The sequence below is a fragment of the Lampris incognitus genome, chromosome 12 (genome assembly GCF_029633865.1).
Source record: "Lampris incognitus isolate fLamInc1 chromosome 12, fLamInc1.hap2, whole genome shotgun sequence".
Taxonomy (NCBI): domain Eukaryota; kingdom Metazoa; phylum Chordata; class Actinopteri; order Lampriformes; family Lampridae; genus Lampris; species Lampris incognitus.
In genome coordinates, this window is record NC_079222.1 from 29812103 (window position 1) to 29839309 (window position 27207).

General features: G+C 44.9%; 1 protein-coding gene across 3 annotated transcripts in view; it reads left to right on the forward strand.

Moving 5' to 3' along the window:
* rai14 (retinoic acid induced 14) overlaps positions 1 to 16234 on the forward strand; it is a 79660-nt gene extending 63426 nt beyond the window's left edge. Inside the window, exons 10-21 of one of the 3 annotated variants that reach the window (XM_056290712.1) lie at positions 771 to 796; positions 1646 to 1732; positions 2986 to 3075; positions 5617 to 5757; positions 6339 to 6440; positions 7468 to 8196; positions 8423 to 8946; positions 11369 to 11537; positions 13216 to 13383; positions 13610 to 13768; positions 14432 to 14497; positions 14650 to 16234. In XM_056290712.1, the coding sequence (XP_056146687.1) occupies positions 771 to 796; positions 1646 to 1732; positions 2986 to 3075; positions 5617 to 5757; positions 6339 to 6440; positions 7468 to 8196; positions 8423 to 8946; positions 11369 to 11537; positions 13216 to 13383; positions 13610 to 13768; positions 14432 to 14497; positions 14650 to 14736 (2348 nt within the window). In that variant the 3' untranslated portion in view covers positions 14737 to 16234. The remainder of the gene's footprint in view (positions 1 to 770; positions 797 to 1645; positions 1733 to 2985; positions 3076 to 5616; positions 5758 to 6338; positions 6441 to 7467; positions 8197 to 8422; positions 8947 to 11368; positions 11538 to 13215; positions 13384 to 13609; positions 13769 to 14431; positions 14498 to 14649) is intronic. The other 2 variants (XM_056290710.1, XM_056290711.1) reach the window with 2 other exon arrangements.
* The last annotated feature ends 10973 nt before the right edge of the window (positions 16235 to 27207 follow it).

Genomic DNA, 27207 nt, shown 5'->3' on the forward strand with positions numbered 1-27207 from the left:
TCCTGGTCGCCGCAACAGCGCCTCCTCTGGTCGGTCAGGGCACCTGTTTGGCGGGGAGGGGGAACTGGGGGAATAGTGTGATCCTCCCACGTGCTATGTCCCCCTGATGAAACTCCTCACTGTCAGGTGAAAAGAACCAGCTGGCGACTCCACGTGTATTGGAGTAGATATGTGGTAGTCTGCAGCCCTCCCGGGGAGGGGGGGGGAGAGGCAGAGGGGGTGGAGCAGTGACCGGGAAGGCTCAGAAGAGTGAGGTAATTGGCTAGATACAATTGGATAGAAAAAGGGGGGAAAAAATCCCAAAAAAAAAAATTATGCAAACATCACAGTAGATCACAGTCATATCACATGTTCACACATCATAGATAACACATTTAATTTGGCTGTGTTCTTTCAAAGACGAATTATATAAATATGGGTAACGGTGGATCTGGCAAAAGATCTGGAGCATGCGCAGTCATCGCGCTTGCTATGCGTACAGTCTGCCCAGTCACAAATGTTGGTCTGTGCGTGGACCTCCGCATAGGGGTCCTTGCAGAGGGCAGGGGATATTTACGTCATGTGGACCAAAGCGGACCCTCATGGACATGCGAAGGCCGGAAGTATGAATTGGCCTTAAGGTCATCTATTTTCTGAAGACTGTCTGTACTGGTTCATTGTTACATACATAAACACAAGTTCAACACTGCCACCTATAGGTGATGGCATGTACACTACTTTTTTTTTTTTCTGTTGACATGCTATTTTGTATTTCTTGGTTCTGTCAACAGTCACCAAGTCTGCCAGAACTCCTCAGGTAAGCTTCAACCTCCTTTTCAGATTCTTAGTCTTTAAAAGTTTTTTTTCTTTTATTTCCTAAAAGATCAGCTCATTAATTCAATATGATTTATTTTTAATAACACATCACTTTTCTTCAGCAATGTGGTGGAATGTCTCCCAAACAATTTATATGCCCCCACACAGGCATATAAATAGGGGGCTAATCATCATACTCGGGGTCCGGAGGAGGAGGCCGTACGCAGGAGGCCGTAGATGTTTGCTATATAACGTAGTGTGTGCACCCGCTAGGCTAACCTCAGCAAGCTTCCTGGCTACTTTCTGTGCACCGGTGCGTTAATGCTGTGGAGGAAAAGGCAGACCTTGGCGTCAGAGGCCGGGTGACTCGCCACATGAATCTTTATTGTTTAGATCAGGGGTGTCAAACTCTAGGCCTCGAGGGCCGCAGTGTCATTAGGTATTTGTTGCAACCGTGCACTACACCACCTGATTTAACTAATTAGCTCCCCTCCTGGATCAAGGAGGGAAAGGAACTAGTTTAATCAGGTGGTGTAGTGCATGGTTGCAACAAATACCTGCAGACACTGCGGCCCTCGAGGCCTTGAGTTTGACACCCCTGGTTTAGATGCTCCTCATGCAGCATCCCATCAGCATCTCTAACATGTCAGCATCAGTTCTCCACCTTGGAAAATTTTCCTATTTCAGTATGAAAAGGAAAAAAGACCTCGGCATTCAAAGTTTGAATATTCTTCTCTTTTACTAACCAACACTAAAATACACCAATATTTCTTTTGTTCACTCTTTATTTCCCTCTTTTTGTCCTGCATCCCTACTTTCTCCCCTTTTTCCTACTCTGCTGGCCTCTCAGCATGATCAAATAGCTAAGCTAAATGATGAGCGGATCACATCTCCCAAAAAACGAAAAGCACCTCCACCTCCTATTAGCCCACTGCAGGTAAATGCATGTATGTTCGAGTCTCTGTCACAGTCTGCGTGCATCTGTACGCATTCCCATGTATTATCACAGCCACACATAATGTATCCATTCATCCATTCATTCATTCATCCATTCATCCATCCATCCATCCATCCATCCATCCATCCATCCATCCATCCATCCAGTCAGTCTTTCATCCATCCATCCATCCATTCATTCAGTCATTCATTCATATATTCAGTGTGTGTGTGTGCGCGTGCGCGTGCGTGTGTGTGTATATGTGTGTGTGTGTGTGTGTGTGTGTGTATGTGTGTGGATGTGTATGTGTGTGTGTGTGTGCATTTATGTCCACCTATTTTCTGAATCTGTTCATTTTGCATGTCTGCTGTGCTGTCCCTGCAGGCATGCCTCTTTATTAAAGTGTTTCTTGTTGCTTTACATTTCAAAAGGATTTTACTCATGCATTTCATTTGTGTATCTCATTTACCATGTACATTTGTTTGTTAAGATATCTGTTCATATATTGTGTATCTAAAGTAGATTGAAAAGCTGAAGTTCATTCAGATTTCAGGGGCTACAACATTTTTTGGGTTTTGTGTAACAGTACTGAATGGATTCGGGGTTTTTGCCTCTTGGGACTCACTATACTATTAATATAATTCATATGAGCTTGTTAGCGGACCACTTGCTGAATTGTGTTCTGCCACCTGTAGAAAAAATATGGGCTAAAATTTGAAAGGATTGGGACGTCCAGGTAGCGTAGCGGTCTATTCCGTTGCCTTCCAACACAGGGATCTCCGGTTCAAATCCCCGTGTTACCTCCGGCCTGGTGAGGCGTCCCTACAGACACAATTGGCCGTGTCTGGGGGTGGGAAGCCGGATGTGGGTGTGTGTCCTGGTCGCTGCACTAGCGCCACCTCTGGTCGGTCAGGGCGCCTGTTCGGGGGGGAAGGGGAACTGGGGGGAATAGCGTGATCCTCCCACATGCTACATCCCCTGGTTAAACTCCTCACTGTCAGGTGAAAGGAAGCGGCTGGCGACTCCACATGTATCGGCGGAGGCATGTGGTAGTCTGCAGCCCTCCCCGGATTGGCAGAGGGGGTGGTGCAGCGACCGGGGCAGCTCAGAAGAGTGGGGTAATTGGCCGGATACAGTTGGGGAGAAAAAAGGGGGAAAATTCAAAACAAATAAATAAAATGTAAAAGGACTCCAATAGAAATGACACTAATATAACTGTCTTCCCTATTTTGTGTATTTGTACCTCTCTTCAGAGCTCTGGTCTTGCCTCTCCTGGCAGCCCTGCCCCTATGAGCACCCCTCTGTCCAGCAAGAGTGACCCATCTAAGACATTCAACTACAAAGTAATTAAAGGAAACAGTCATTTTGGCCACAAGTCTCTTCTGTTCACATAAAGATCCTGACACCATCATTAAGATGTTAAATGAAGAAATAAATACGCTATTTTTTTGGTTCAATTCCAACAAACTCTCACTCAACATAAAAAAAAAACAAGCATCTTTTTGGTCTTAAATCGGGGATTTTTAACTCCTTGTCTAAATTTGTAATCGGTAACATCCCCATAACGTGTGTTCTACACGATCCCTTGGCATTCTGCTCGATGAATCCTTGTCTTGGAAACCTCATATCAGGGCCATACAGTGGCTTGCAAAAGTATTCATACCCCTTGAACTTTTCCACATTTTGTCACGTTACGACCACAAACATAAATATATTTTATTGGAATTTTATGTGAAAGACCAACACAAAGTGGCACACAATTGTGAAGTACAAAGAAAATTATACATGGTTTTAATTTTTTTTTTACAAATAAAAAACTGAGAAGTGCGGTGTGCAAAAGTATTCAGCCCCCTTTTCTCTGAGTGCAACCTTCAGAAGTTGCCTGATGATTGCTGAATGACCGAATGTTGACCTAATGACTAAATAGAGTCAACCTGTGTGTAATCTAATCTCAGTACAAATACAGCTGTTCTGTGATGGCCTCAGAGGTTTGTTAAGAGAATATTGGGGAGCAAACAGCATCATGAAGTCCAAGGAACACACCAGACAGGTCAGGGATAAAGTTGTGGAGAAGTTTAAAGCAGGGTTAGGCTATAAAAAGATTTCCCAAGCTTTGAACATCTCACGGAGCACTGTTCAATCCATCATCCGGAAATGGAAAGAGTATGGCACAACTGCAAACCTACCAAGACACGGCCGTCCACCTAAACTTACAGGCCGAACAAGGAGAGCACTGATCAGAGATGCAGCCAAGAGGCCCATGGTGACTCTGGATGAACTGCAGAGATCCACAGCTCAGGTGGGGGAATCTGTCCACGGGACAACTATTGGTCGTGCACTGCACAAATCTGGCCTTTATGGAAGAGTGGCAAGAAGAAAGCCATTGTTAAAAGAAAACCATAAGAAGTCCCGTTTGCAGTTTGCCAGAAGCCACGTGGGGGACACAGCAAACATGTGGAAGAAGGTGCTCTGGTCAGATGAGACCAAAATTGAACTTTTTGGCCTAAATGCAAAACGCTATGTGTGGCGGAAAACTAACACTGCACATCACTCTGAACACACCACCATCCCCACTGTCAAACATGGTGGTGGCAGCATCATGCTCTGGGGGTGCTTCTCTTCAGCAGGGACAGGGAAGATGGTCAGAGTTGATGGGAAGATGGATGGAGCCAAATACAGGGCAATCTTGGAAGAAAACCTGTTGGAGTCTGCAAAAGACTTGAGACTGGGGCGGAGGTTCACCTTCCAGCAGGACAACGACCCTAAACATAAAGCCCGGGCTACAATGGACTGGTTTAAAACAAAACATATTCATGTGTTAGAATGGCCCAGTCAAAGTCCAGACCTAAATCCAATTGAGAATCTGTGGCAAGATCTGAAAACTGCCGTTCATAAACTCTCTCCATCTAATCTGACTGAGATTGAGCTGTTTTGCAAAGAAAAATGGGCAAAAATTTCAGTCTCTAGATTTGCAAAGCTGGTAGAGACATACCCCAAAAGACTTGCAGCTGTAATTGCAGCAAAAGGCGGTTCCAGAAAGTATTGACTCAGGGGGGTTGAATACTTTTGCACACTGCACTTTTCAGTTTTTTATTTGTAAATTTTTTTTTAAATCATGTATAATTTTCTTTGTACTTCACAATTGTGTGCCACTTTGTGTTGGTCTTTCACATAAAATTCCAATAAAATATATTTATGTCTGTGGTCGAAATGTGACAAAATGTGGAAAAGTTCAAGGGGTATGAATACTTTTGCAAGCCACTGTAACCACGGAAATGGCCAGGAGTATTGGTATACCAGGCCAAACCCGTCACTTGAACAACACTGAGGTATCCACTATGTCATATTAATCAATGGTTTATCAATTATTTAGGGGCGGCATTAGTTCAGGAGGTAGAGCAGGTCGTCTAGTAATCAGAAGGTCCCTGGTTTGATCCCCGGCTCCTGCAGAGAGCTTGTCAAAGTGTCCCTGAGCAAGACACTGAACCCCTAACTGCTCCTAATGAGCAGGTTGGCACCTTGCATGGCAGCCTCCTCCATCAGTGTATGGATGTGTGTGAGAAGGGGTGAATGTGAGGCACTTGTGAAGCACTTTAAGTGGTTGGAAGACTAGAAAAGTGCTATATAAAATGCAGTCCATTTACCTTTTTACCATTTACATCGCTTTACTCCTTCACCCACGTAGGTCATCATTTAAGATAACATTTAGCCCTCTAGTGTTTCCCCCCCTTTTACCTGTATTCCTGTTTCACCTCTCTTCTTCTGTCCCGTCTCCCCATACCCCTACTCTTCCTTCTCCCTTACCTTATCCTCCCTTTACTCTCCACCCATTCCTCTCCTGTCCCACTCCCACTCCTCTCTCCTCCCCTTCCTCTCTGTCCCAGGAGGATGAGGCTAGAGGAGCAGTACTGAGAGACGAGGTTGAGAAGCTACAGGAGGAAAAAAGCATGTTGTTGGACACAATCGAAGACTTGAGACAAATAGTGGAGCAGACTCCTGTGACAGGCCCCGAGCAGAAAGCAAAGGTGAGGTAGAATTACGCAAGACTGAAGTTTCTCTACGTATTAATTTTGAAACTGGTTTTTCAGCTGACAGTGATGAAATGGCCAGAGAATAGAAACAGTTAAAAATTGGGCTACATAATATATTATGAGATTAATCTTTCCACATAATAATAGAATGTCACTTACATTCTTGGAGGCTTTCCTTTGGACTAGAAATATGGTGCAGAACAGGACAACAATGCATAATAGAAATATCCAGATCTGGATTCGTTGCTCTCATTCAGATGGCAATTAAATTCACACAAGCTTGTTTCAACCAAAAGTTTATAAAAGGCCTCTTCTGCTCTCCTCTGTTATTAAATTGATACTGCTTTCCTAAGCTCACGTCTGTGCCCTGACAACAGACAGCTCTGTATGGCTGAACTTATTCACCTTAGGCATTCTTGAAGGAGGTCTAATCTAAGCTGAAGACATGCTTCAACTTGTTTTGTTTTTCGGTTGGTAGCTAGTGGTCCTGATCATCGCTTGTATGCCTCTGCGTGTACCTGACTATGCACACGTGTAAACGTGTGTGTGTGCTGTGTGTGCATGCTTGTAAACAGACCGAGCACAGTTCCACTGCAACCTCGGCTCTGGTTTCTGTTCTGCAAGCAAAAATTGCTGCCCTCACTTTGGAAAACCAACAACTTGCAAATATTGTCAAGGTAAGGTCACACATGGTGCTTTTGGTCACACAGCTGCTGTATAGCAATGAGCCTACATGACTTTGGGGCATGGAGTATACATATATATTCAGAATAAATTGTTAACACTAGAACCACCAAGGCCGTCATTTTGACCGTTTTGGATTTTCAAAGTTAATAACTTGGGGAAAAAAAGATACAGACCTTCCACTCCCTGAATACTCCTAAAATTGTCTATATTTGCATTAAAATGAGTTTTAGATCAGTTGCACACCAAAAAAAAGTTATGATAAGATCTACCTAACACGACCATGAGCGGTCAAAATGACCGTGCGTAATTTGCGCGTGATCGTGCGGGTCATGTCACTGTTTATGCCGTGTGCTTGTCGCATCATTTCCTTCGTGAAGTTCATTGTTTGGTGCTAGAAACACGCTAGCGTTCTCCAGTGCAGAGTAATAGTTTAAACTGGATTTTTGCTTATTGCCAACATGTCTGGTTACAGACGCCGTTTCAGGCGCACCATTACTACCACCGAGGCGTTGCAGCATTTACAGGCGTTGGACAGTGGCCATTTTAAATTATTTGAAAAATAGTATTATAGTTGTTAAAATGTTAATTTTGGTGTCAGTCGTTTCCTAACAGACATACTAATATATGCAATGCATTAATATCTCAGTTCGGTATTTATCTTGACAGAATATAGAGTTTAAAAACTGGCGGTCATTTTGACCACCCATGGTCGTATTGGGTAGGAGTGAAATCCCGGTCATTCTGTTGTTGAATCACAGAAAACACATATTCAAGATAAACACACCATATGTAGAAGAGCAGCTACCTCTATGGCTGGAGGAGCTAAGTGCTGAAATTAGAACAAGAATACCTTTATTTTAAGACACCCAGCAGTTTGCAAGTTAACTGGCAGTTAAGCTGTACAAATTTTCAGTTAGAACTGAATAAAAGATGCTTTATCACAGATTTTCTTTTTTTTTTTAACCTTTCTCCTTAACACCCCTACCCTGTGTCTGAATTTCATTCCTTACCGTTTAGAAACAACCATCCCTGCTGGGAGGTGAAGACCTGAAGGACTCTAGTCGGCCAAACAGCATGGCATCCAACTCCTCCTTTCACTCCACCCGGGATGATTTTGATTCGCTGTCCCAAAGTCCATTCATGACCCCTCAAATCAGGCCGGTGGAAGGGGATGGATCTGAGGGTTTTTTAGGAAGTGTGTTCCCAAGACAAGAAGACATAATCGAGGAAGAAGAGAGCGAAATAGCAGGGGTGGGGGATAAGGATGAGATCAGGCTACTGCGACAGGCCTTAGAGAGCGTTCAGACTAAAGTCTTAGAAAGTCAAAAGGAGAATTGCTCCCCGCAGGCTCAGCTCAAACCTGGGGTACCCACTGAGAGAAGTATAAAAAGAGAGGAGGATGAAACTGAGAGAGAGACAGAGAGAGAGGAAGAGTTCGTCGAGAATCAAGCAGAGCTTCAAGCCAAGCTGACGGAGGCTCCGGAGAGGTACTACCAAGCTTTGGAGGAGGTGCAGGAGTCGAAACAGGATGTCCAGGGACGAAGGTCTTCTCTTGAACAGGAAGTAAAAGAGCTCAAGTCTCAGCTTGTCCAATCTGGATCTGAGTGGGAGAAAGCGGCTCAGAGAATGAAACAGCTGGAGGAGGAGCTGAGGAGGGCAGAGGAGCAAAGAGAGCTTGTGAAAGGAAAACAGCAGGAAATTGAGGAACTGTACAAAGACGCACAAGAGGAAATAAGGATGCTGCAGGTGAATATTCACATCACCGATATTCCCTGAACATACAGCTGAACCTTTCTCTCCACTATCAAGAGAAGTACACATTAGTCTGATCAGTTAGCAAAAGTGAAATTAGTTTCACTATTTATTTTTCTCATTCATACACTCTTTTACTCATTCGCTTTGACATTTATTCACTTTTTCCTTTATTTCAGCATATTAACTCATACGTTTGTGTATGTATCTCTCTTTGAAGGATGCTCTGAGGGGCACAGTCCCTGTGGAAGCAGCAGCTAAAGACTTTGAGGAGATGAAGGCTGAGCTGAACGAAGTGATTTCTGGGCTTCAGCGCCGCCTGCTGGAGCTCTCGCATTCCTACAGTGACACCAAGAGCCAGCTCAGTGCGGCACAGAAACAGCTATCCGAGATCCATGCTGGGAATATTTCAGATTCTTCCACTACGGCCTCCTCCTTAGCCACGTCTCCCACGGAGCAACAACATCTACAGCAGCAACAGCAGATGCAGATGTTAAAGAGCAAAGTGGAGGAGCTACAGACAGTGTTAGCTGAGGCAGAGAAGAGGTGCTCTGCATCTCAACAGGAGGTCGCCCTCCTGAGGCAGGAGGCAGAAGCACAAGCACAGGGCTCTATTGCACTCACTGACCACACACAGGTGGTGTCTTCGCTAGGCAATGCCATCAAGGAGCTGGAGAGTCAGTCAGAGGCACTAAAACAGCAGCTGTCCCAGAAGACCTTGCAGGTGGACGCTCTGCAGAATAGGTGGGTAAAGAAAATTGTAATGGCCGATGCCTAACTGAAAAGAAAAGAGCATCTGCACACTCAAATATGTGCAAGAAACTTTCTTTTTTTATTTCCAAGTTTTCAGTCAGATACCTTCACCAAAAGCATGCAAATTAAAAAAAAAAGTATATATATATTCTTGCACATATTTTAGTGTGCGGATGCTCTTGTCATTTCAGTCAATCGGATTTTTTTTAGCTTCAGCAACTCAGCAAAGTCTGTTATCGGGTGAACTGAGTGTTTTCTCTACTTTTGAATGATTGATGCCTAGAAAGTTGGACTTCAGCAGTTCTGGATGAATGCAACTACACTACCTCTATTTGTACTTTTTTCCCTCCCTCTTCATTTTGTTCCTCTTGATCTATAGTAATGATAATCAAAATAGTAATAGTAATGAAGCAGCTTAGTGGTTAGAAGTGAGAAGATGCTGGGTTCATTCCAGCCCTTCTGGGTAGATTTAGCAGGTTGCCTTTCGGTAGGTCTCCTTCACGTACTTCGGTTCCCCCCCACAGTTCATAGACATTAATGTGAGGTGATGAATTGGAGACTCTACACTGCCGATACACGCTGTGGTGTGTGTGTGAATAATTGTGTGTGTGTGTGTGTGTGTGTGTGTGTGTGTGTGTGTGTGTGTGTGTGTGTGTGTGTGTGTGTGTGTGTGTGTGTGCTTGTGTGTAGGCCCTGTGACAGGCAACTTGTTCAGGGTGTCTCTCTTTCATAAAGCTGCATTCAAGAATCTTTTATGGTAAAATGTTACTTTTTAATTGCTCTTGGTATTGAAAATATCTCCCAAGCTCCAATGGGGGAAAAAAAACAAGTTTGTTACACGGATTTGCTGATATGCATCAGCAAATCCGTGCATTCATGCTCAGGAATGGACAAATAAGCATCTTTTTGTCCATTGCTCAGCACATCCCGTGTTTTTCTCCGTAATATGTACTGGCACACAAGAAGTGACGCATTGTATGTTTTCATCAACTAGCCTTTATCTAATGTGTATGTTATATTTACATTGTTTAAATTGAAATCAATTACCTTGATTTTGTTGGTTGTAAGGGCGACATGGTGGCGCAGTGGTTAGCGCGGTTGCCTTACAACAAGATGGTCCTGGGTTCGAGCCCTGGGGTATTCCAACCTTGGGGTTCGTCCCGGGTTGTCCTCTGTGTGGAGATTGCATGTTCTCCCCGTGTCTGCGTGGGTTTCCTCCGGGTCCTCCGGTTTCCTCCCACAGTCCAAAGACATGTAGATTAGGTGAATCAGCTGTACTGAATTGTCCCTAGGTGTGAATGTGTCAGTCCTGTGATGGACTGGCGGCCTGTCCAGGGTGTTTCCCCGCCTTCTGCCCAATGACTGCTGGGATGGGCTCCAGCATCCCCGTGACCCCAATTAGGATAAGCGGCTTGGATGATGGGTGGATGGATGGATTGTTGGTGATACATAAATGGAAAAAAGCCACAGCTCAACTAACACAGTGTGCTGCTTTGTCTACCACGTATGCAGCTTTAAACCTGCTGCTGGGACAGGCCTCAACTCCCAGCAACCCGTATTTGGCATTAACACATATAGATAATGAAAGAAATGGTAATAATAAGAAAAGGTTAACAGTAATAATAATGACGATAGTTATTATAATTGTTGCTGATGTTGTTAAATGCAAACATCTTATAAACATACTGTGGCATTAAGAGCTTAATCTCGGATTAGCAGGATTACAACCGGTCTTTACATATCTGTTCGAGATACAAGGGCATTTGATACTGCTGCAACATTCAGGCCTGTGCAATACATCATAGACCACAATAAACTGACCCAAAGTTTTAGAAATGACATTTGACAAATCTACTAAGTCACGAGCTTGAAGTTTCCATCATACAGCAACACGGTAAGGATCTTTTGGATACTTTTTTCTTTTCTTTTTTTTTCCTGTTATGTTGTGGAGTCTTGGCAGCTTTCTTGCATTTTCAGTAGGTCACAGTCTTCCCAAGTCTCACTGTGCTGAATACAGACTTGAACTGATTACTGCAAATGTCGGGTTAAGGGACCCACCAGCTTTTGAGCTGCAGTTCAGGAGACCCAAAACTCCAGAAATGGAAGGGGGGGGAGCTGCTGAGATACATGGATTTGATGAGGAGTCGAACAATTTCGCACAGATCGGAGGAGTTATATGACAGCTTAGCAAACGGAGGAAAGGTGTAAGGGAAGTGTCTGGTTTGGTTTTTGATATTTACATTTTAGATGCTTATCAATTTAAATGAACATATGTCTTTTGTCCCAGTGGGAAAATTGGTTCTCACAGTTTGACTGTCAGACGGTCTAAGCCCAGTACTAGAAATTGTTGCTTTTTGCTAAAAAAGCGACTGAGTAAAAGGTTTTGTGCTCCATGTGTTTATTTTGCGAAAAGGCTGGCAGCTGAGAAGAATGTAACCCCAGATGACTCAGTCTCCCATCTGGAGCATGAGACCATGAGAGAGGGCCTGGAGGGTGAGGTGAACCACCTGACGCAGCTCCTCCAGGGGGCCCTCAGGAAGCAGGATGAGATGGCTCTCGAGGCTGCTGCTGCATGGCAGGAGGTGAGATGGAGTAGAAGATGATAAAAGTAAAAGAGGAGGAAGAGATAGAAAAGGAGGAGGTAAACCACTCTGCAATGTTCTCATAAGGACATATAAGACATTTACTCAACAATAAAAAATGAAACCACGGGCATCTGGATAGTGTAGCGGTCTATTCCATTGCCTACCAACACGGGGATTGCCAGTTCGAATCCCTGTGTTACCTCCCTACAGAAACAATTGGCTGTGTCTGTGGGTGGGAAGCCGAATGTGGGTATGTGTCCTGGTCGCTGCACTAGCGCCTCCTCTGGTTGGTTGGGGGTGCCTGTTCAGGGGGCTGGGGGGAATAGCGTGATCCTCCCATTTGCTACATCCCCTTAGCGAAACTCCTCACTGTCAGGTGAAAAGAAGCGGCTGGCGACTCCACATGTATTGGAGGAGACGTGGTAGTCTGCAGCCCTCCCCGGATTGGCAGAGGGGGTGGAGCAGCTATGGGGACGGCTCAGAAGAGTGGGGTAATTAGACAGGTACAATTGGGGAGAAAAAGGAGGGGAAAAAAAATCACAAAAAAAAAAAGCCGCCACAGCTAAAGGCCTAATGTTGTAATTCAGCAGTGATTTACTTCAAGCATACTTATTATACTTGCATCATAATTTCACAATTGCTAGAAGAAATGGAAAAAAAATGCACAAGTCTTCTCTAAAGCCAAGACAGTGCTTATGTTTGTAAGTGGGTTTGATGTTATGTTTATCTTAAGATCCAGCGTCATAGCAGAACTGGGAACAAAACATTGTGGGTTATCAAACTTGTGAATGAGCACTTTGAATGATTCAGTAGACTATTACACCAGCATGTCAGTGGTGAGGTTCACAGTTCACACCCCAGCATTGCCTCTGACTCGGCCGACTGTCACTGGAAATATCACAGGAAACACAATTGGTTATGTTCCTGGGTGGGGGATGCAGTAGGGGTAACACCTCCCACCATTTAAATCTGACTCCTGCAGGCAGTGGGGAGCCTGCACAGCTGGGGTCGGATGTAAGGAAAATAGCGCGAGCCATTGCATGCGTTGCATTTCAGAAAAACCTGCAGCTAGCAGGTGAAAAGAAACAGTGACTGATCCCACCTTTAGTATCAGAGGACACATGATCGTCGATACCCCCTTCAACCCCTGCAGGGGTGATGCAGTGGTGGGACCCGAGGATAACAGGGACTTAGGCGCACTAAATTGGGAGAAAAAAGGGAAACCTAAATGGCAGTTCCTGGTCATAGTTGATGATATCCAGAGAGGAAGCAAAAATAAGATTGTAAAATTTCACTACCAATTCGATTTCAAATTCACTTTATTGCCATATACATATAAAAAGTACCGTGTACCTTCAAATGCAATGCAATGCATATGCCCTGGCTCTTTCAGCCCGTAAAACTATATAAGGAAATAATAAATAATGTCAAAAATAATAAAGAAATCAGAAATCCCACAAACTGATAAATCAATGAGAGTTATGTAAGGCACCTACTGTTCATTATTCTGACCGCCTGGGGATAAAAAAACATTTTTGAGGTGACTGGTCCGACCTCTGATGCTCTGTAAGCCTTGTCCTGAGGGAAGCAGTGAGAACTAAACTGTTCTACATTCCTGCATCATTTTTGTCATTTATTTTTTTTGTCTGTGCTTCTCCTTCCACACATCCTTCAGGTTAGAGAGAGTCGTGCTGAACGGGAGGCGCTGCAGGAGTTAGTGATGACAAGGGAGAAGGAGAACCAGGTGCTGACCTCCCGGCTGGCCGAGTCCCAAGATGCCATCTCTCAACTCAAACAGCTGGTGGAAAATCACATCAGCTCCGAGAGAGAAAAGAACAAGAAGGTAGGTGGAGACTCTTAGCCGCTGTGGAGGTCATTTTTATCCTGCATTTTAGTGATATTCAACAAAATGTTAATGCCACTTCACCGCTGTTTGATAGCTACCAACACTACTAGTAGTACTAATAGTAGTAATTATTAGTATTGTTATTATTATTTGTTTACTACTACTGCTGAGATTGTTCATTTTTAATGCAAGTTGGATGAACATCTACATTTTAACCTCATAGATTGATGACCTGTCACGGGAGGTGGGGAAGTTAAAGGATGCCTTAAACAGCTTATCACAGCTGTCCTACAGTTCAAGTTCTTCAACCAAGAGGCAGCAGCAAAGTCAGCAGTTGGAGACGATGCAGCAACAGATCAAACAGCTGCAGTACCAGCTAGCAGTAAGAATAGCTTCATATTTATTATCAAGAACATAAAACTAGTTAATCCTGCCAGTTCGAACAGAACACAAAATATTTAATATTCTGCTTCACAGGACATTGTGATACAGAAATATATACCTGGGGGCGTCCAGGTAGCGTAGGGGTCTGTTTCGTTGCCTACCAACACGGGGATCTCCAATTTGAATCCCCACTTGGTCGGGCATCCCTACAGACACAATTGGCCATGTCTGCGAGTGGGACGCCGGATGTGGGTGTGTGTCCTGGTCGCTGCACCAGCGCCTCTTCTGGTCAGCCGGGGCGCCTGTTCGGGGGGGAGGGGGAACTGGGAGGAGTAGCATGATCCTCATATACGCTACGTCCCCCTGGAGAGACGCCTCACTGTCAGGTGAAAAGAAGCGGCTGGTGACTCCACATGTATCGGAGGAGGCATGTGGAAGTCTGCAGCCCTCCCCGGATCGGCAGAGGGGGTGGAACAGCGACCGGAAGGCTCGGAAGAATGGGATAATAGGATGGGTACAATTGGGGAGAAAAAGGGGAGGGGGAGAAAAATATATACCTGAATGTCATGGGCCCAGGACTTCCATTTGAACATGTACCTTTGACTTTGGCAGTTGATTTTAAAAAGAAATGTTTATTTACCTTATTTATGTTTTTGTCCAGGAATCCAAGAAACAGCATCAGGAGATTGTGTCAGTTTACAGGATGCACCTCCTCTATGCTGTCCAGGTGTGTCCAAGCATTAGTTAGCTCGTGTTTATCTTCTACAAGTGGTCCAAACTCAGTATGTCTTAGCTCTAAATGAACCCAAAATACCACAAGGGATTTTATAAAGCTCATATGAACTGATGTAACTCACCGAGCCTCTCTGTGTGCTCCAGGGTCAGATGGATGAAGACGTACAGAAAGCCTTGAAGCAGATCCTGATAATGTGCAAGATGCCAAACCAAGCCAAGGACGCCAGCTGAGACATATTGGACCTGGTTTGCCAAAAGCATGTTATCAGTGAAATAAGAGTGAACTGTTGCCAACAGCTGTATTCATCACCTCATTTCCTTTCAATAAAACCCACAAGTTCATAGTTGCATTTACAAACAAGCCTGACCACCAGGCACGACAGCCATGAGCTGTCTGCTGGTCAGGCCAAAACATTTTTTTTTTTTTTGGCAGCGGTTTGTGAAGAAATGCATGGTTGTGTTTGAATAAATATTTTTCATATTAGCACAGACATTAATAAAATATATTTTATTACTATGTCATTTTTCCAAGTTTACTGTACTTCTAAGAAATATGCAATGAAGAATTTTGGTAGTTGTAGTTTAATGGCATTGTTTTTGTCGGTCTGCGTTTGTACTTTTTTGTATGGATTAATGAACCCCCCCCAAAGTATATTCTTGCACTATGTTGTCTAGTATCACCTGAATGTGTTTAGATGTTTCCCCTTAATGTCCAGCATATTAACATCTATAGCTGTGGTATTGATTTGAGTTGATTTAACACTATAAAAAAAACAGCTACTGTTACAGTTCTAATAGTGTCTTAACATTATGTGGTCAAATCTTTCCTTTACTTATTCTTTTCTAAAAAAAAAATGACTCATTTCTACTCTTGTGCAGTTTTTTTTCTTTTTGTCATTTATCAGTTATATACTTGAAGAGCAAGCATTGTGGACGTGGAGAGCATAGAAAGTGGCTTGCATTTTTTTTTTTTACTATTCTGTCTAATGTCATGTGCCTGCACTGAGTCGAATTAGTAGCCAGGTAGGTGTTTTTCTCGGCCTGAATGGTTAAAATAAGATGTCATTGTCAGTGTCATTTGTTATGTTCTCAGTGGCCATATACCTGTTGTGTTTCAACAGGGTTCCCCACAGTAACCCACTATGGAGGGTTTTCCTCTTTCTTACTTGGGATATGTCCTCCTGTTTAAATGTCCCTTTACTGGTACGGAATTGTAAAGAAGATGAGCAGTATAGACGGAAACATTTCAACTTTCCTATTACGCGAGTCTTTAGACATTTGAATTACTTTTCACTGCAAACTCTTTTGCCAAATGTCACCTTTTGTCTGAGCAGTATTTTTAGATAATTCAAAATAAAAACACTAGCTACACTGAAGCTCTTGAAAGGGACCCAGATTCAATTGGTCTAATATTTCTGTTTTCCCAAGTGAACTTATTTCTGATGATAAATTATATTTGATCTCGAGCGTGAGTAGAAGTTTTGCCTTTGCTTTGTATTTGAGACTTGAGACTGTCCTTCTGTTGTCCTTTAGCTTATTGTACACATTATACTGACCTCTCTCTCACTAATACAGAGAGTCAAATAGGTCTTGTCCAAAACACTTATCTGGGAAGGGCCAAGAAGGAAAAGCCTCTCTATCTGCTTTTGAATGTGTTATGCCAATTTTTTTTTTTGTGAAACTGATGTTGTTGCCAATTGCGCTTTTGCCAATTTAAATAAAGTATTTGTTTCCTTCTTTCCTTCTTCCTTTCTTTGCATCTTCATTTTGGCTTGTTTCATATGTTCTGAAAAGCAAAATGCAAATCACTGCTTGCTGGTAAAAAAGAAAAAAGAAATCAGAATGAGAGTTTGTGATTAATATTTTGAAATATTTCAATGGCATCATTGGATAGCATAGAATAAAAAGAGAATGAAAGAAGAGTAAGAGTAGATGACAGGGCCCCGGTAATTGAGTCTTTTCTTTCTATTTAACCCCTTGAATCAGAGGCAGGGTGTGCTCCCCTATTGGCTCTGCACTGGTCAGGAGGGATTAATTTATTTATTGATTTACTTGTTTATTGCTCATTCAATTTCATTTTAAGTTATTTTTCCCAACTTGTGGCAGGTGTCTAGTGAGGTCAGATAGTGTTTAGCATGGTGGGTGTAAAAAGTAGGCCACTAGATGGCAAACTCATCTAAAATGCACAGTATACTACCTCACTATTTATTTCCCATCATGCATGCAGACAAGAAAAAAACATCCTCCATCTCATTCAGATTGCCTTCCTTTTGCTTCTGTCGTTCCTTAGCCATATGTGTATTATTCTTACAATAAGTTGTACAGTATACTCTCCAAATATATCAGGGAAGAGGAAAAGAGAGAAAAAAAAGAGGTAGGCCGAAGAGGTTGTTTATGGATGTGGTGAGGGAGGACATGCCTGTCACACCAGGTGGCTGGTGTGACAGAGGACGATGCAGAGGACAGGAAAGGTTGGAAACGGATGATCCGCTGTGGCGACCCCTAACGGGTGCAGCCGAAAGTAGTAGTAGTAGTAGACTCTCCAAATATATCAGACATAATCCCCACGTAGGCTAAGCTAAACACTTTGTTCTGGGTTTTCTAAGTCATACAATAGGACCAGAAAATAAAATTTGAAGCTCAGCCAATGCAGTGCACATCCATTAATCTTGACAGTCAGTCTAGTGTGTCTTAATATTTATAATACTATTAAGATATTTCCCGTATATTGCCAGCCTCTTGCGCTCAAATCGGCTTTCAGGGCCTGTCACTTGACTGAAACTGCTCTGACAGGAGTGGTGAATGATCTTCTACTAACTATGGACTCTGACTCCACCTCTGTGCTTCTACTACTGGACCTCAGTGCTGCCTTTGACACCACTGATCACTGTATACTATTGGATAGAATGACTTGTAGTTTTGGTATCTCTGGCTTAGCTCTCTAGGCTTAAATCCTATTAATCTGGAAGAACACATTGTGTCTGCTATAATAATATTACATCGAAATTCTCTTGACATTAGATATGGTGTACCTCAGGGCTCAGTTCTTGGCCCTCTACTTTTCTGTCTTTATAGTTCATCTCTTGGCCAAATTATATGCAATCATGGAATAAATGTCCCTTGCTATGCAGATGATACTCAGCTGTATGTGCTTATAAGTGACGATGATCACTGATGTTTGTACTCAAATGACTAACTTGAGGCCTGCTTAGCTGCTGTGAAAAATTGGATGTTAATAAATTTCCTGCTTTTAAATTCAGATAAAACTGAGATGCTAGTCATTGACCCTGTTAGAAACAGACACCAATTTGATCAAGTAACAATAACAATCGACAACTCTGGGATTTCACAGTGTGGCAGCATAAAATATTGGTGTTACATTTGATCCCAGCCTTTGACAAGCACATTAAAGAAATCATAAAGACTGCCTTTTTTTCACTTGCATAACATAGCTAAAATTGAGTCTTTCCTGTCCGTGGCCGAGGCAAATACTCTAATACACGCATTGTTTCATCCAGACTTGATTAATGTTCTGTTTCAGGTCTTATTACACCAATTCTTGCCTCACTTCACTGGCTTCCTATCCATGTTAGATCGGACTTCTAGGTGCTTCTGCTGACTTATAAAATCCTAAACGGGCTTGCCCCATTGTACCTGTCTGATCTCATTAAATCGTATATTCCATCTCGAGCTCCCCACTCTCAAAATACAGGACTCTTGTGTGTACCCACAGTTAAGAAGAAGTCAGCTGGTGGCTGGGCCTTTTCCTATCATGCCCCATTCCTGTGAAATAACCTGCTTGCTGCCATCAGACAATCAGTCTGTCGAGTCCTTTCAATCTAAACTTAAAACTCTTCTTTTTGTCTTAACCTACAATTAGTTGCCTTTAAACTGAATACTTTACAACCTGTACTGCATGCAGGTCGGTTTCTGTCTCAATTAATTTACCAAGTACTGTTGTGCTGATAAGCTCATGGAGTATATATTGACTATTGCAAACTGTCCTCTTCTCTCACGTCTTTTCTTTCTCTGTGAATGGCGTCTTCTCCTTTCTCTTCTTCTGTGTATGTGAATGTGTGATGTGAGTCTCCCCTGTGTACACGTGTAGTCTGTCCTCCTCCCAGGTCTCCATGGTGACGGTGGTCACCACCTGGACACTGCTTGGCATCTCCAGCATCACTTTTTTTTAACATAGTATCTTATCCATCCATCCATTATCCGAACCGCTTATCCGGCTCTCAGGGTCGTGGGGATGCTGAAGCCTATCCCAGCAGCCATTGGTTGGCAGGCGGGGAGACACCCTGGCCAGGCCATCTCTCTCTCTCACACACACACACACACACACACACACACACACACACACACACACACACACACACACACACACACACACACACACACACACACACACACACACACAAACCTAGAGGCAATATAGTACAGCCAATTCACCTGACCTACATGTCTTTGGACTGTTGGAGGAAACCGGAGCACCCGGAGGAAACCCACGCAGACACGGGGAGAACATGCAAACTCCACACAGAGGACGACCCCCAAGTTTGCACTACCCCGGGGCTCGAAACCAGGACCTTCTTGCTGTGAAGTGACTGCGCTAACCACTGCGCCACCATGCCGCCCAATACTATGCCTTACAAATCCATATAGTTGTGTTATCCTGTTTCAATGATATATCCTTCTCTCACTCTTTTGTGTGACCAATGTTTCTTCTTGTCTCTTCTCCCGAATATGTGAATGGTGTGATGTGAGTATCTCGTGTGTGCATGTGTAGTCTGTCCTTCCAGGTCTACATGGGGATGGTGGTCACGTGGCTCGGGTCCTGCTGTTCTGGTGGCGTCTGGGCACTGCTTGGCATCCTCCTCTTTACGTTTTTCATATATCTTATACTTCCATTATAATTCTGTTACCATCTGTCAGTGTTGTATTGTGTACATTGTGTAAACACAACATCCATTGCGCGTCTGTCCGTTTTGGGAGAGCGATCCCTCCTCTGTTGCTCTCCCTGAGTTTTCTTCCTATTTTTTCTCCCTTGTTAAAGTTTTTTTTGGGGGGGGGGTTGTTCATTCTCCGCTGTGAGGGTCTAAGGACAGGATGTTGTGTTGCTGTAAAGCCCACTGAGGCAAATTTATAATTTGTGATAACGGGCTATACAAATAACATAGACCTGACTTGACTCATTTGTCAGGACTCATTTGTCAGCATCATGTCCTCCCTCGGTACCCTCTTTTGCTGAGGCTCTCGAATACTCTTCCACTCCAAATCAGCGTAATTTGTCTGCCATTCCCTGTTCTCTGTCTAACTGGTGTCACAATCTAGTTTGCTCATCCATGTCCTGTCCTTTGACAAACACACACACACACACACACACACACACACACACACACACACACACACACATCCTTCAGACTTTATGTGACAAATCCCTCTAAACTCAAACTACCCATGTTGTGCCCTTAGGCCATGGGGCTCAGAGGACGGTGCTGTGATCCTCTGCCAAAGCGTTTTTATGCGTATATTTAACATAGTGCAGCTAGCAACCGTATTTTTCAAACGGCCTAGGCTAGGCTATGCTAGGCTAGGCTATGCTAGGCTAGGCTATGCTAGGCTATGCTAGGCTAGGCTAAGCTCTTTGAGCAGCGACATGAACTGGCCGTAATAAACAAGTTTCCCAAATTCAAACTTCTCACCCAACAACCCACCGTGCTACACTACAGTATGCAGATCACACACTGGTTGAACGATTTGCCTGAATTTGCTCAATACGTAGCCTTTAGGTTTCCTCAGGACCATAATAAATTACTGATGGATACATGAGGAGCCCAGGGGACCAAGCCAGAGCACCAGACAAGAGATGTGGTAGCGAGGTGATAGAGATACACAAGTCAGAGCCCATAGGTGATATATGTTAGCTAGGAAAAAAGAAACACACACTCATAATCCTGCATGTCAGAAAAAATGATTGAAGGTTTGTTTTGTTTTTTTTGGAATATTTTATTTTTAATTTTCAGACTTATTTTAATGATTATACAGATCACGAAACACCAAAAAAAAAAAAACCCCGATTCCCTACTCCCCCTATATAAACCAGTTTGGCGAAACGGAAGACAGGGAATAAAAAAAGTGTGCATCGAGTGAAATACAGAGACACTGCACTAACACAGTGTTGTAGCCTTTAAAGAGGCCTTCCGGCGAACCAGAAATGATCCCATCCCTATGATGGTGTCAGTGATGTGCCTATGTACTCCAGGTAAGGCTGCTAAAGTTTCAGAAAGGTGTTGTATCTTTTTCTAAGACTATATGTGGTCTTTTCAGGAGGAATAGAACTGTTTATTTCCGAAGACCATCTCTCAGTGAGGAGAGGGAAATCGGTGGGGGGAATAGCGTGATCCTCCCACACGCTACGTCCTCCTGGTGAAACTCCTCACCGTCAGCTGAAAAGAAGCGGCTTGCGACTCCACATGTATCAGAGGAGGCGTAGTCTGCAGCCTTCCCCTGGATTGGAAGAGGGGGTGCAGCAGCAACCTTCAGTTTTTCAGTTTGTTGGAGAGAGTCTATTCCTTTTTCAGCACCTCCCTAGTTAACCACCACAAGTTCAAAGAAGCTCAGTCCAAACTTGGACTGACATCAGCTGAACTTGTACAACTTTCAACCACTCGCTGTGCTTCTAATACAAAACACAACACATAACAAACACATAACACAAATATCACATAAAACATATTTTTAGATGCCAACATTTAATTAGAATGACTATTTCCCCTGTCAATAAAACAAAAAAGTGTCACTGTTAAAAAAGTGTCGTGTGTATTGTGCATTACAGCGCCCTCTTCAGGTGATACAGGAGTGTTCGCCTTTACTAACCCAATGTAAGTGAAACTAAGTTGAAAACGGATCTCACACGTTGTTGATTGGACAATTATGGTTTATGACGCGTTTCAATGCCCACCCAGTGAAGCAGTGCTTCACCTAGTCTTTCCTCGAAAAATGATTGACACCCGTCTAACTAATCAGAGAACACCAGTTCAGCCTTTCCGATCATTGATTTGTTCTCCAATCTTCATCATACCTTTTGGTTTTCGAAGCGCAGTGAAAGATAAGATAAGAAAGATGAGAAAAAGAGATTAGCCTAAGATAAACTAGTGGTTACTATAGTAGTTTTTGGTGGTTCTTGTATATATATTGTAAATATTATAATAATGGATTATTCTGTTCAGATCTTTATTGTTCATCTTTATATTTGCATTTTTGATCTTGACCTCGTGTAGTAGCCCTGTACTGTCAGCTAATGTTAGTTGTTATAACTAGCTTAGCTAGCAAGCTACTAGCCTAGCTAGCTCCTGTACTGTCTTTTGCAATTTTTGCAAAGAAGAATTATGATGGATGCAAACATCGTGGACCGGATCCTACAGGAATCCTTTCACACTTTCTCCTATGAGGAAGAACTAGGAGTTAAGGCACAGGCGAGACCACAGCCCCCCATCAAGCTGGTGCAGAGAGTGGGCTCGGTAAGTCAGAGTTTTAAGTGTTCTAGGTGACAAGGTGGAGTGGCTAACGGGGAATGTACTAACAAACCACTTGTATTGCTGGCCTTCAAGAATCAAGAATCAAGAATCAAGTATAAAGAATCAAGAATCAAGAACATTTTATTGTCAATTCTATCATGTACTTCACACAAAAGAAATGAAATTTCGTTTAACCCAGCCCGCAGCAGTGTAACACAAAAGATAAAAACATCAAAATTTCCAAAAACACCACCAAAAACAGAAAACAAAGCAAAAAAAATAAAATAATTGGCAACACAGCCCATTCAGTGCAACACAGTCCGAAAATTCCGTTGTGCGGTTAACGAATGCCAGCCAGGATGACTTTCGGAAGTGCCGGTCTGCATGAGCTGGCAGTTAGCTTAGCTTGCCCTGCTTCTGTATTCTGTCAGACCGCCCTCGGTGCTTCCTTCTCGGGCGCTTCTCCAGCACACTTAAACATCACTTTAAGTGGACTTCGGCTTCAGAGGCAGTGGGGCAGCAGCTCGGCGAGCCGGCTTCAGAGGTGGAGGGGCAACCACTTGGGGAGCAGGCTTTGGAGGCGGCGGGGCAGCAGCTCGGGGAACAGGCTTTGGACGCGAAGGGCAAGCCGCTCGGGGAGCAGGCTTCGGGAGGCGACGGGGCAGCCGGTCGGGGAGAAGGCTTCGGAGGCGGCAGGGTAGCCACTCATGGAGCAGGCTTCAGAGGCGGCAGAGCAGCCGCTCAGGAAGCAGGCTTTGGAGGCGGTGGGGCGCCGCTCGGGCAGCAGTCTTCGGAGGCGGGGTGGCTGATGGCTCAGGAACAGACTGCCCATCGGCAAAGACGGCCGACGGCAAAGGAAAAAACAGTACATTGGCAAGGACGGCCAGCGGCACATGAACGGATCACACGCCGGCCGGGGAATCTGTCGGCACAGCAACAGACCGCACGCCGCACAGAAACAAACAAATCATTTTATAGGAGTTCTGGGACGCTGGGCGGTTGAGGATCTGGGACGCAGGGCGGCTGAGGCTCTGGGACGCCGGGTGACTGAAGCTCTGGGACGCTGGACGGCTGAGGTTCTGGGACACTGGGCGGCTTAGGCTCGGGTGCGCCGGGCAGCTCAGGCTCGGGGGCGCTGGGCAGCTTAGAATCGGGGGTGCAGCGACACTGGGCGGCTGAGGCTCTGGGACACTGGGTGGCTTAGGCTCTGGGGCGCCGGTCAGCTTAGGCTCGGGGGCACTGAGCAGCTCAGGCTCTGGGGCGCCGGGCAGCTCAGGTTCGGGGGTGCCGGGCAGCTTGGCTCGGAGGCGCCGGCACTCTGAGGCTATGGGACGCTGGGCGGCTTAGGCGCGTACTTGCCGGGCAGCGTAGGCTCAGGTGCGCCGGGACACTGGGTGGCTGAGGCTCTGGGTCCTTGGGCGGCTGAGGCTCTGGGGTGCCGGGCAGCTTAGGCTCGGGGGCACTGAGCAGCTCAGGCTCTGGGGCGCCGGGCAGTTCAGGTTCGGGGGTGCCGGGCAGCTTAGGCTTAGGTGCACCGGGCAGCTTAGGCTCGGGGACACCGGATGGCTTAGGCGCGTGCTTGCCGTGCAGCTTAGGCTCAGGTGCGCCGGGCAGCTTAGGCTCAGGGTCGCCGGGATGCTGGACGGCTGAGGCTCTGGGACCCTGGTCGGCTGAGGCTGTGGGGCTCTGGGCAGCTTAGGCTCAGGGGCACTAAGCAGCTCAGACTCAGGGGTGCCGGGCAGCTTAGGCCCAGGGGTGCCGGGACGCTGGGCAGCTGAGGCTGTGGAAAGCTGGTTGGCTGAGGCTCTGGGATGCCGGGCGGCTCAGGCTCGGGTGTGCCTGGCAGCTCAGGCTATGGGCCGCCGGGAAGCTCAGGCTCAGGGGCGCCGGTTGCCCTGTCCTAGGCAGAAACCGGATAGCAAATCAAAGAACGAGGAGCTGAGTGAAGCCGGGCAATGAGTGTCATTCAAGCACACGGGCGCAGGTGAACTAAAACACCAATTAGGGGATGGGAGAATGCCGATGACCCAGCTCACACATCCATGATCGAGCGGTCTGGCAGGACGCAGAAGCGGGGCGGCTAAGTTAACTGCTAGCCCATGCAGGCCGGCAGTTCCGACAGTCATCCTGGCTGGTGTTCGTTCTCTGGACAGAGGAAATTTTTTGGACTGCGTTGCACTGAGTCGACTGTGTTTTTAACCTTTTTTTTTTTTTTTGAGTTTTTCTCTCTGTATTTGTATGGTTTTGATGGTGTCATTTTCGGGAAACTTTGGATGTTTGTTTTTTGTGTTGCACTGCTGTGGGCTGAGGAAAACGAAACCTTTTTTTTTTGTATGCAAGTGTAAGAAATGATAATAAATTGTTCCTGATTCTTGATTAAAGGGAATTTACAATAAGACCAGCCTTAGGCACTGGTACAACAGGTGAAGGGATTGGCCAGTGTTGTGAGTATCTTAGCAATGAGGGTCCTCTTTTTAGGCTCGCAAGTTGAAGTCTTGCGGACAGACGGTGCCTTTTCCTCTTCACAGGCTGCAGTGATGTTTTCGGTCTTAATGCAGCCCACCTTGGCATGCTTTCTGTAGAAGAACTGTTGAAAGCGTTTCAAGAGACTGGCCTTCTTTTTGGACGCCTTTTTCTCTGCTGAGTCAGCTCTGGGAGATATTTCAAACAGCAGCTGGTTTTTCAAAGCCCTCACGATGGCATCCCCAAAAGAATTATCCCCTTTTAACATGGCCACCTGCATGATGCTCTCCGTGCCGAATTCTTCCAGGAGGTCATGCAGGAGAGCCTTGTAACTAATATTCGCCTTGCAGTCTGAGGGGAGGGCAGAGAAACATTCCTCAGCGGTGGCGTCATTCACCCCCATCATTGTTAGATGCTTTATGAGCTCGTTCAAAATGACACTGGATCCTTCACTTTTTGAGGAGGAAATGATAACTGTGAGCAGCCTCACAAGCAGTATGTTAACCATGTAGCATTGCTCAGAGCTGCTCTCAGACGTCAAAGAGAGGCAGGACCCATTTCTGTCAATGTCTGAATCAGGTGTGGCTCCACCATGTGGCTCCTCAGCCACTTCTCCAATGCATGGGTCCACTCTGCCTTCCTCAAAACCCCCCTTCCAGGAGGCTACAATTGTTGCCCTCAGGGTCTCCCAGTCTTTGACCTCAGTTACTAATGTCGCCGATGACACTCTAAGCATCCACCTTGAAGTAGCCATGATTGGGGCCTTTATGGGACTTTCAAGGGTAATTTTTGTGTCCGACCTCTGGGAGTCCTGGCCCAACCAGAGGACACTGTACTGCAATAGGCGCCCGACTGTGTCCTCTACAATGGTATACAGGGTCGATGTTGAGTCTTTTTCAGAAGCATCCACTTTGCTCAGGAAAATTGCACTATCTGACAGGCTCCTCCCAACTTGCGTCTCAGGTGTTTGGCCTCTCACGTCAGCCATAATAATGTCAAAGATTTTAGTTGAAAATTCTTTTTCAATGGCTTTCAACTGATCACTGGAGATGTGAGTCTCAGGTTCTTTCTGTTCTCCACCCTCGTCCTCTGGCCCCAGAATATACCCCACCAGCCACTCGGTTACCTCACTGATGTCCTCCTCCTTGTCTACAGAGTCCAAAGCATTCATGCTAAGGACTGAGACTCTCCTAGTATGAGACTGAAGGAATGATGGGGCTGTGTAAGCCCTGCATGGGCTCTGAATCTCCGTTTCCATATCCTCTGGAATCTCTTTTGCAGAATCCACCGTTGCACAGACCACATTGGAGATCCCTTTAGTGCATCTGAGAAAAGTCAACATGTAACCAACATACTTTTCTACAAACTGCGTAAACCTTGCCCTACGTCTCCCATGTGTGCTGTAGTGACTTGGACCACCACTTTGTGAGAACAAGGTCTGAGGTTCTGACATGCAAGATGTTGCAGGCCTGGATCTATGGCTGCCATGGCTTGAGGAACAACATGATGAACTGGCTGCCACTGTCTTCTCAAAAGTGGCAGCAACCATGTTATCCATCAGCTCCATGCATGGGTGGTCCCTCTCGGTATCGATGACATCGAGGTCCATCAATGTCCAAGGCATCATCGAAGCATCCTTAACACTTTGGAATTCCTCCTGTGCTGAGGGGTCAGTGGTGGCTATGGCTGTAGACTGAGATGTTGTGCAGCAGCCCATCATCTTTGCCAGGCACCCTCTCACGGTGGTGCCCATGGCGGCAACAATGCTGCGGAGAGTGTGGGTTTTGTGAACACATCCACCCACAAATACCTTAGGGCTGTCTGGCTCCAGAACTGCCTCCTGAGCAATCTCAGAGAGGACAGAGTTAATCTTCTCAGCGGCCTCACTGGCCACCAGTCGGTTAAGCTCAGTTGAGAGCTCTGACTTGGTCTCTGTCACACCCAAGATTTCTGACATTGACTGGAGGATGACGTCACCCATGCTCTCCTCGACAATGTCTTTAGTCACCAGGAGATTATCCTTCACCTTCTGCTCAGTCTCATCTGGGGTTCTTTTGACAGAATAAAGAAGATATTAATATTCAGTCTCCTGTTGGAAATACTGCCACAGTTTACTACTGATCTAGTTTTTCAACATTTTCATAACAATTCCCTTATTCTCTTAAATCTGTTCTCTTAAATTTTGTGTTATGGTTAGATGTTACTGAAAAGACAGCTGGAAACAAAACAGATTCTTATGCCGACTCACGTCCTAATGATTAAATCTTAAAGATGGGCTAACTGACTTTAATAACTCAACTGTCAATACAATAAAAGTGTAACACCCAAATAGTTGGGACAATTTGTAAATAGGATTCATTAAAAATAACGGATTGATTACCAAGTTTCCCAGTACACCACTGTAAGACTCCATTTGAATGGGAAAACACAATGGATGTGAAAACCTGGTCATTCTAATGATAATTGTATATATTTTGACACTAGTGCAGGAGAATGTGAGTGTTTGAGTCTAGAAGATTTACTTATGGACTTACTCTAATGAGCAGGGACTCCCATTCTGTCTCAAGGGTGGTGGAGACACATATTTGCGGTGCTTGGACCCTTGGATCACAGCATCCAGGATAGTCGAGGCTACAAGCTGGACTATGTCCATGGCCATAGCAGCCATGACACACACCATGTCCTGTTGGGAACGAGATGAAAAGCAATGATAAATAAC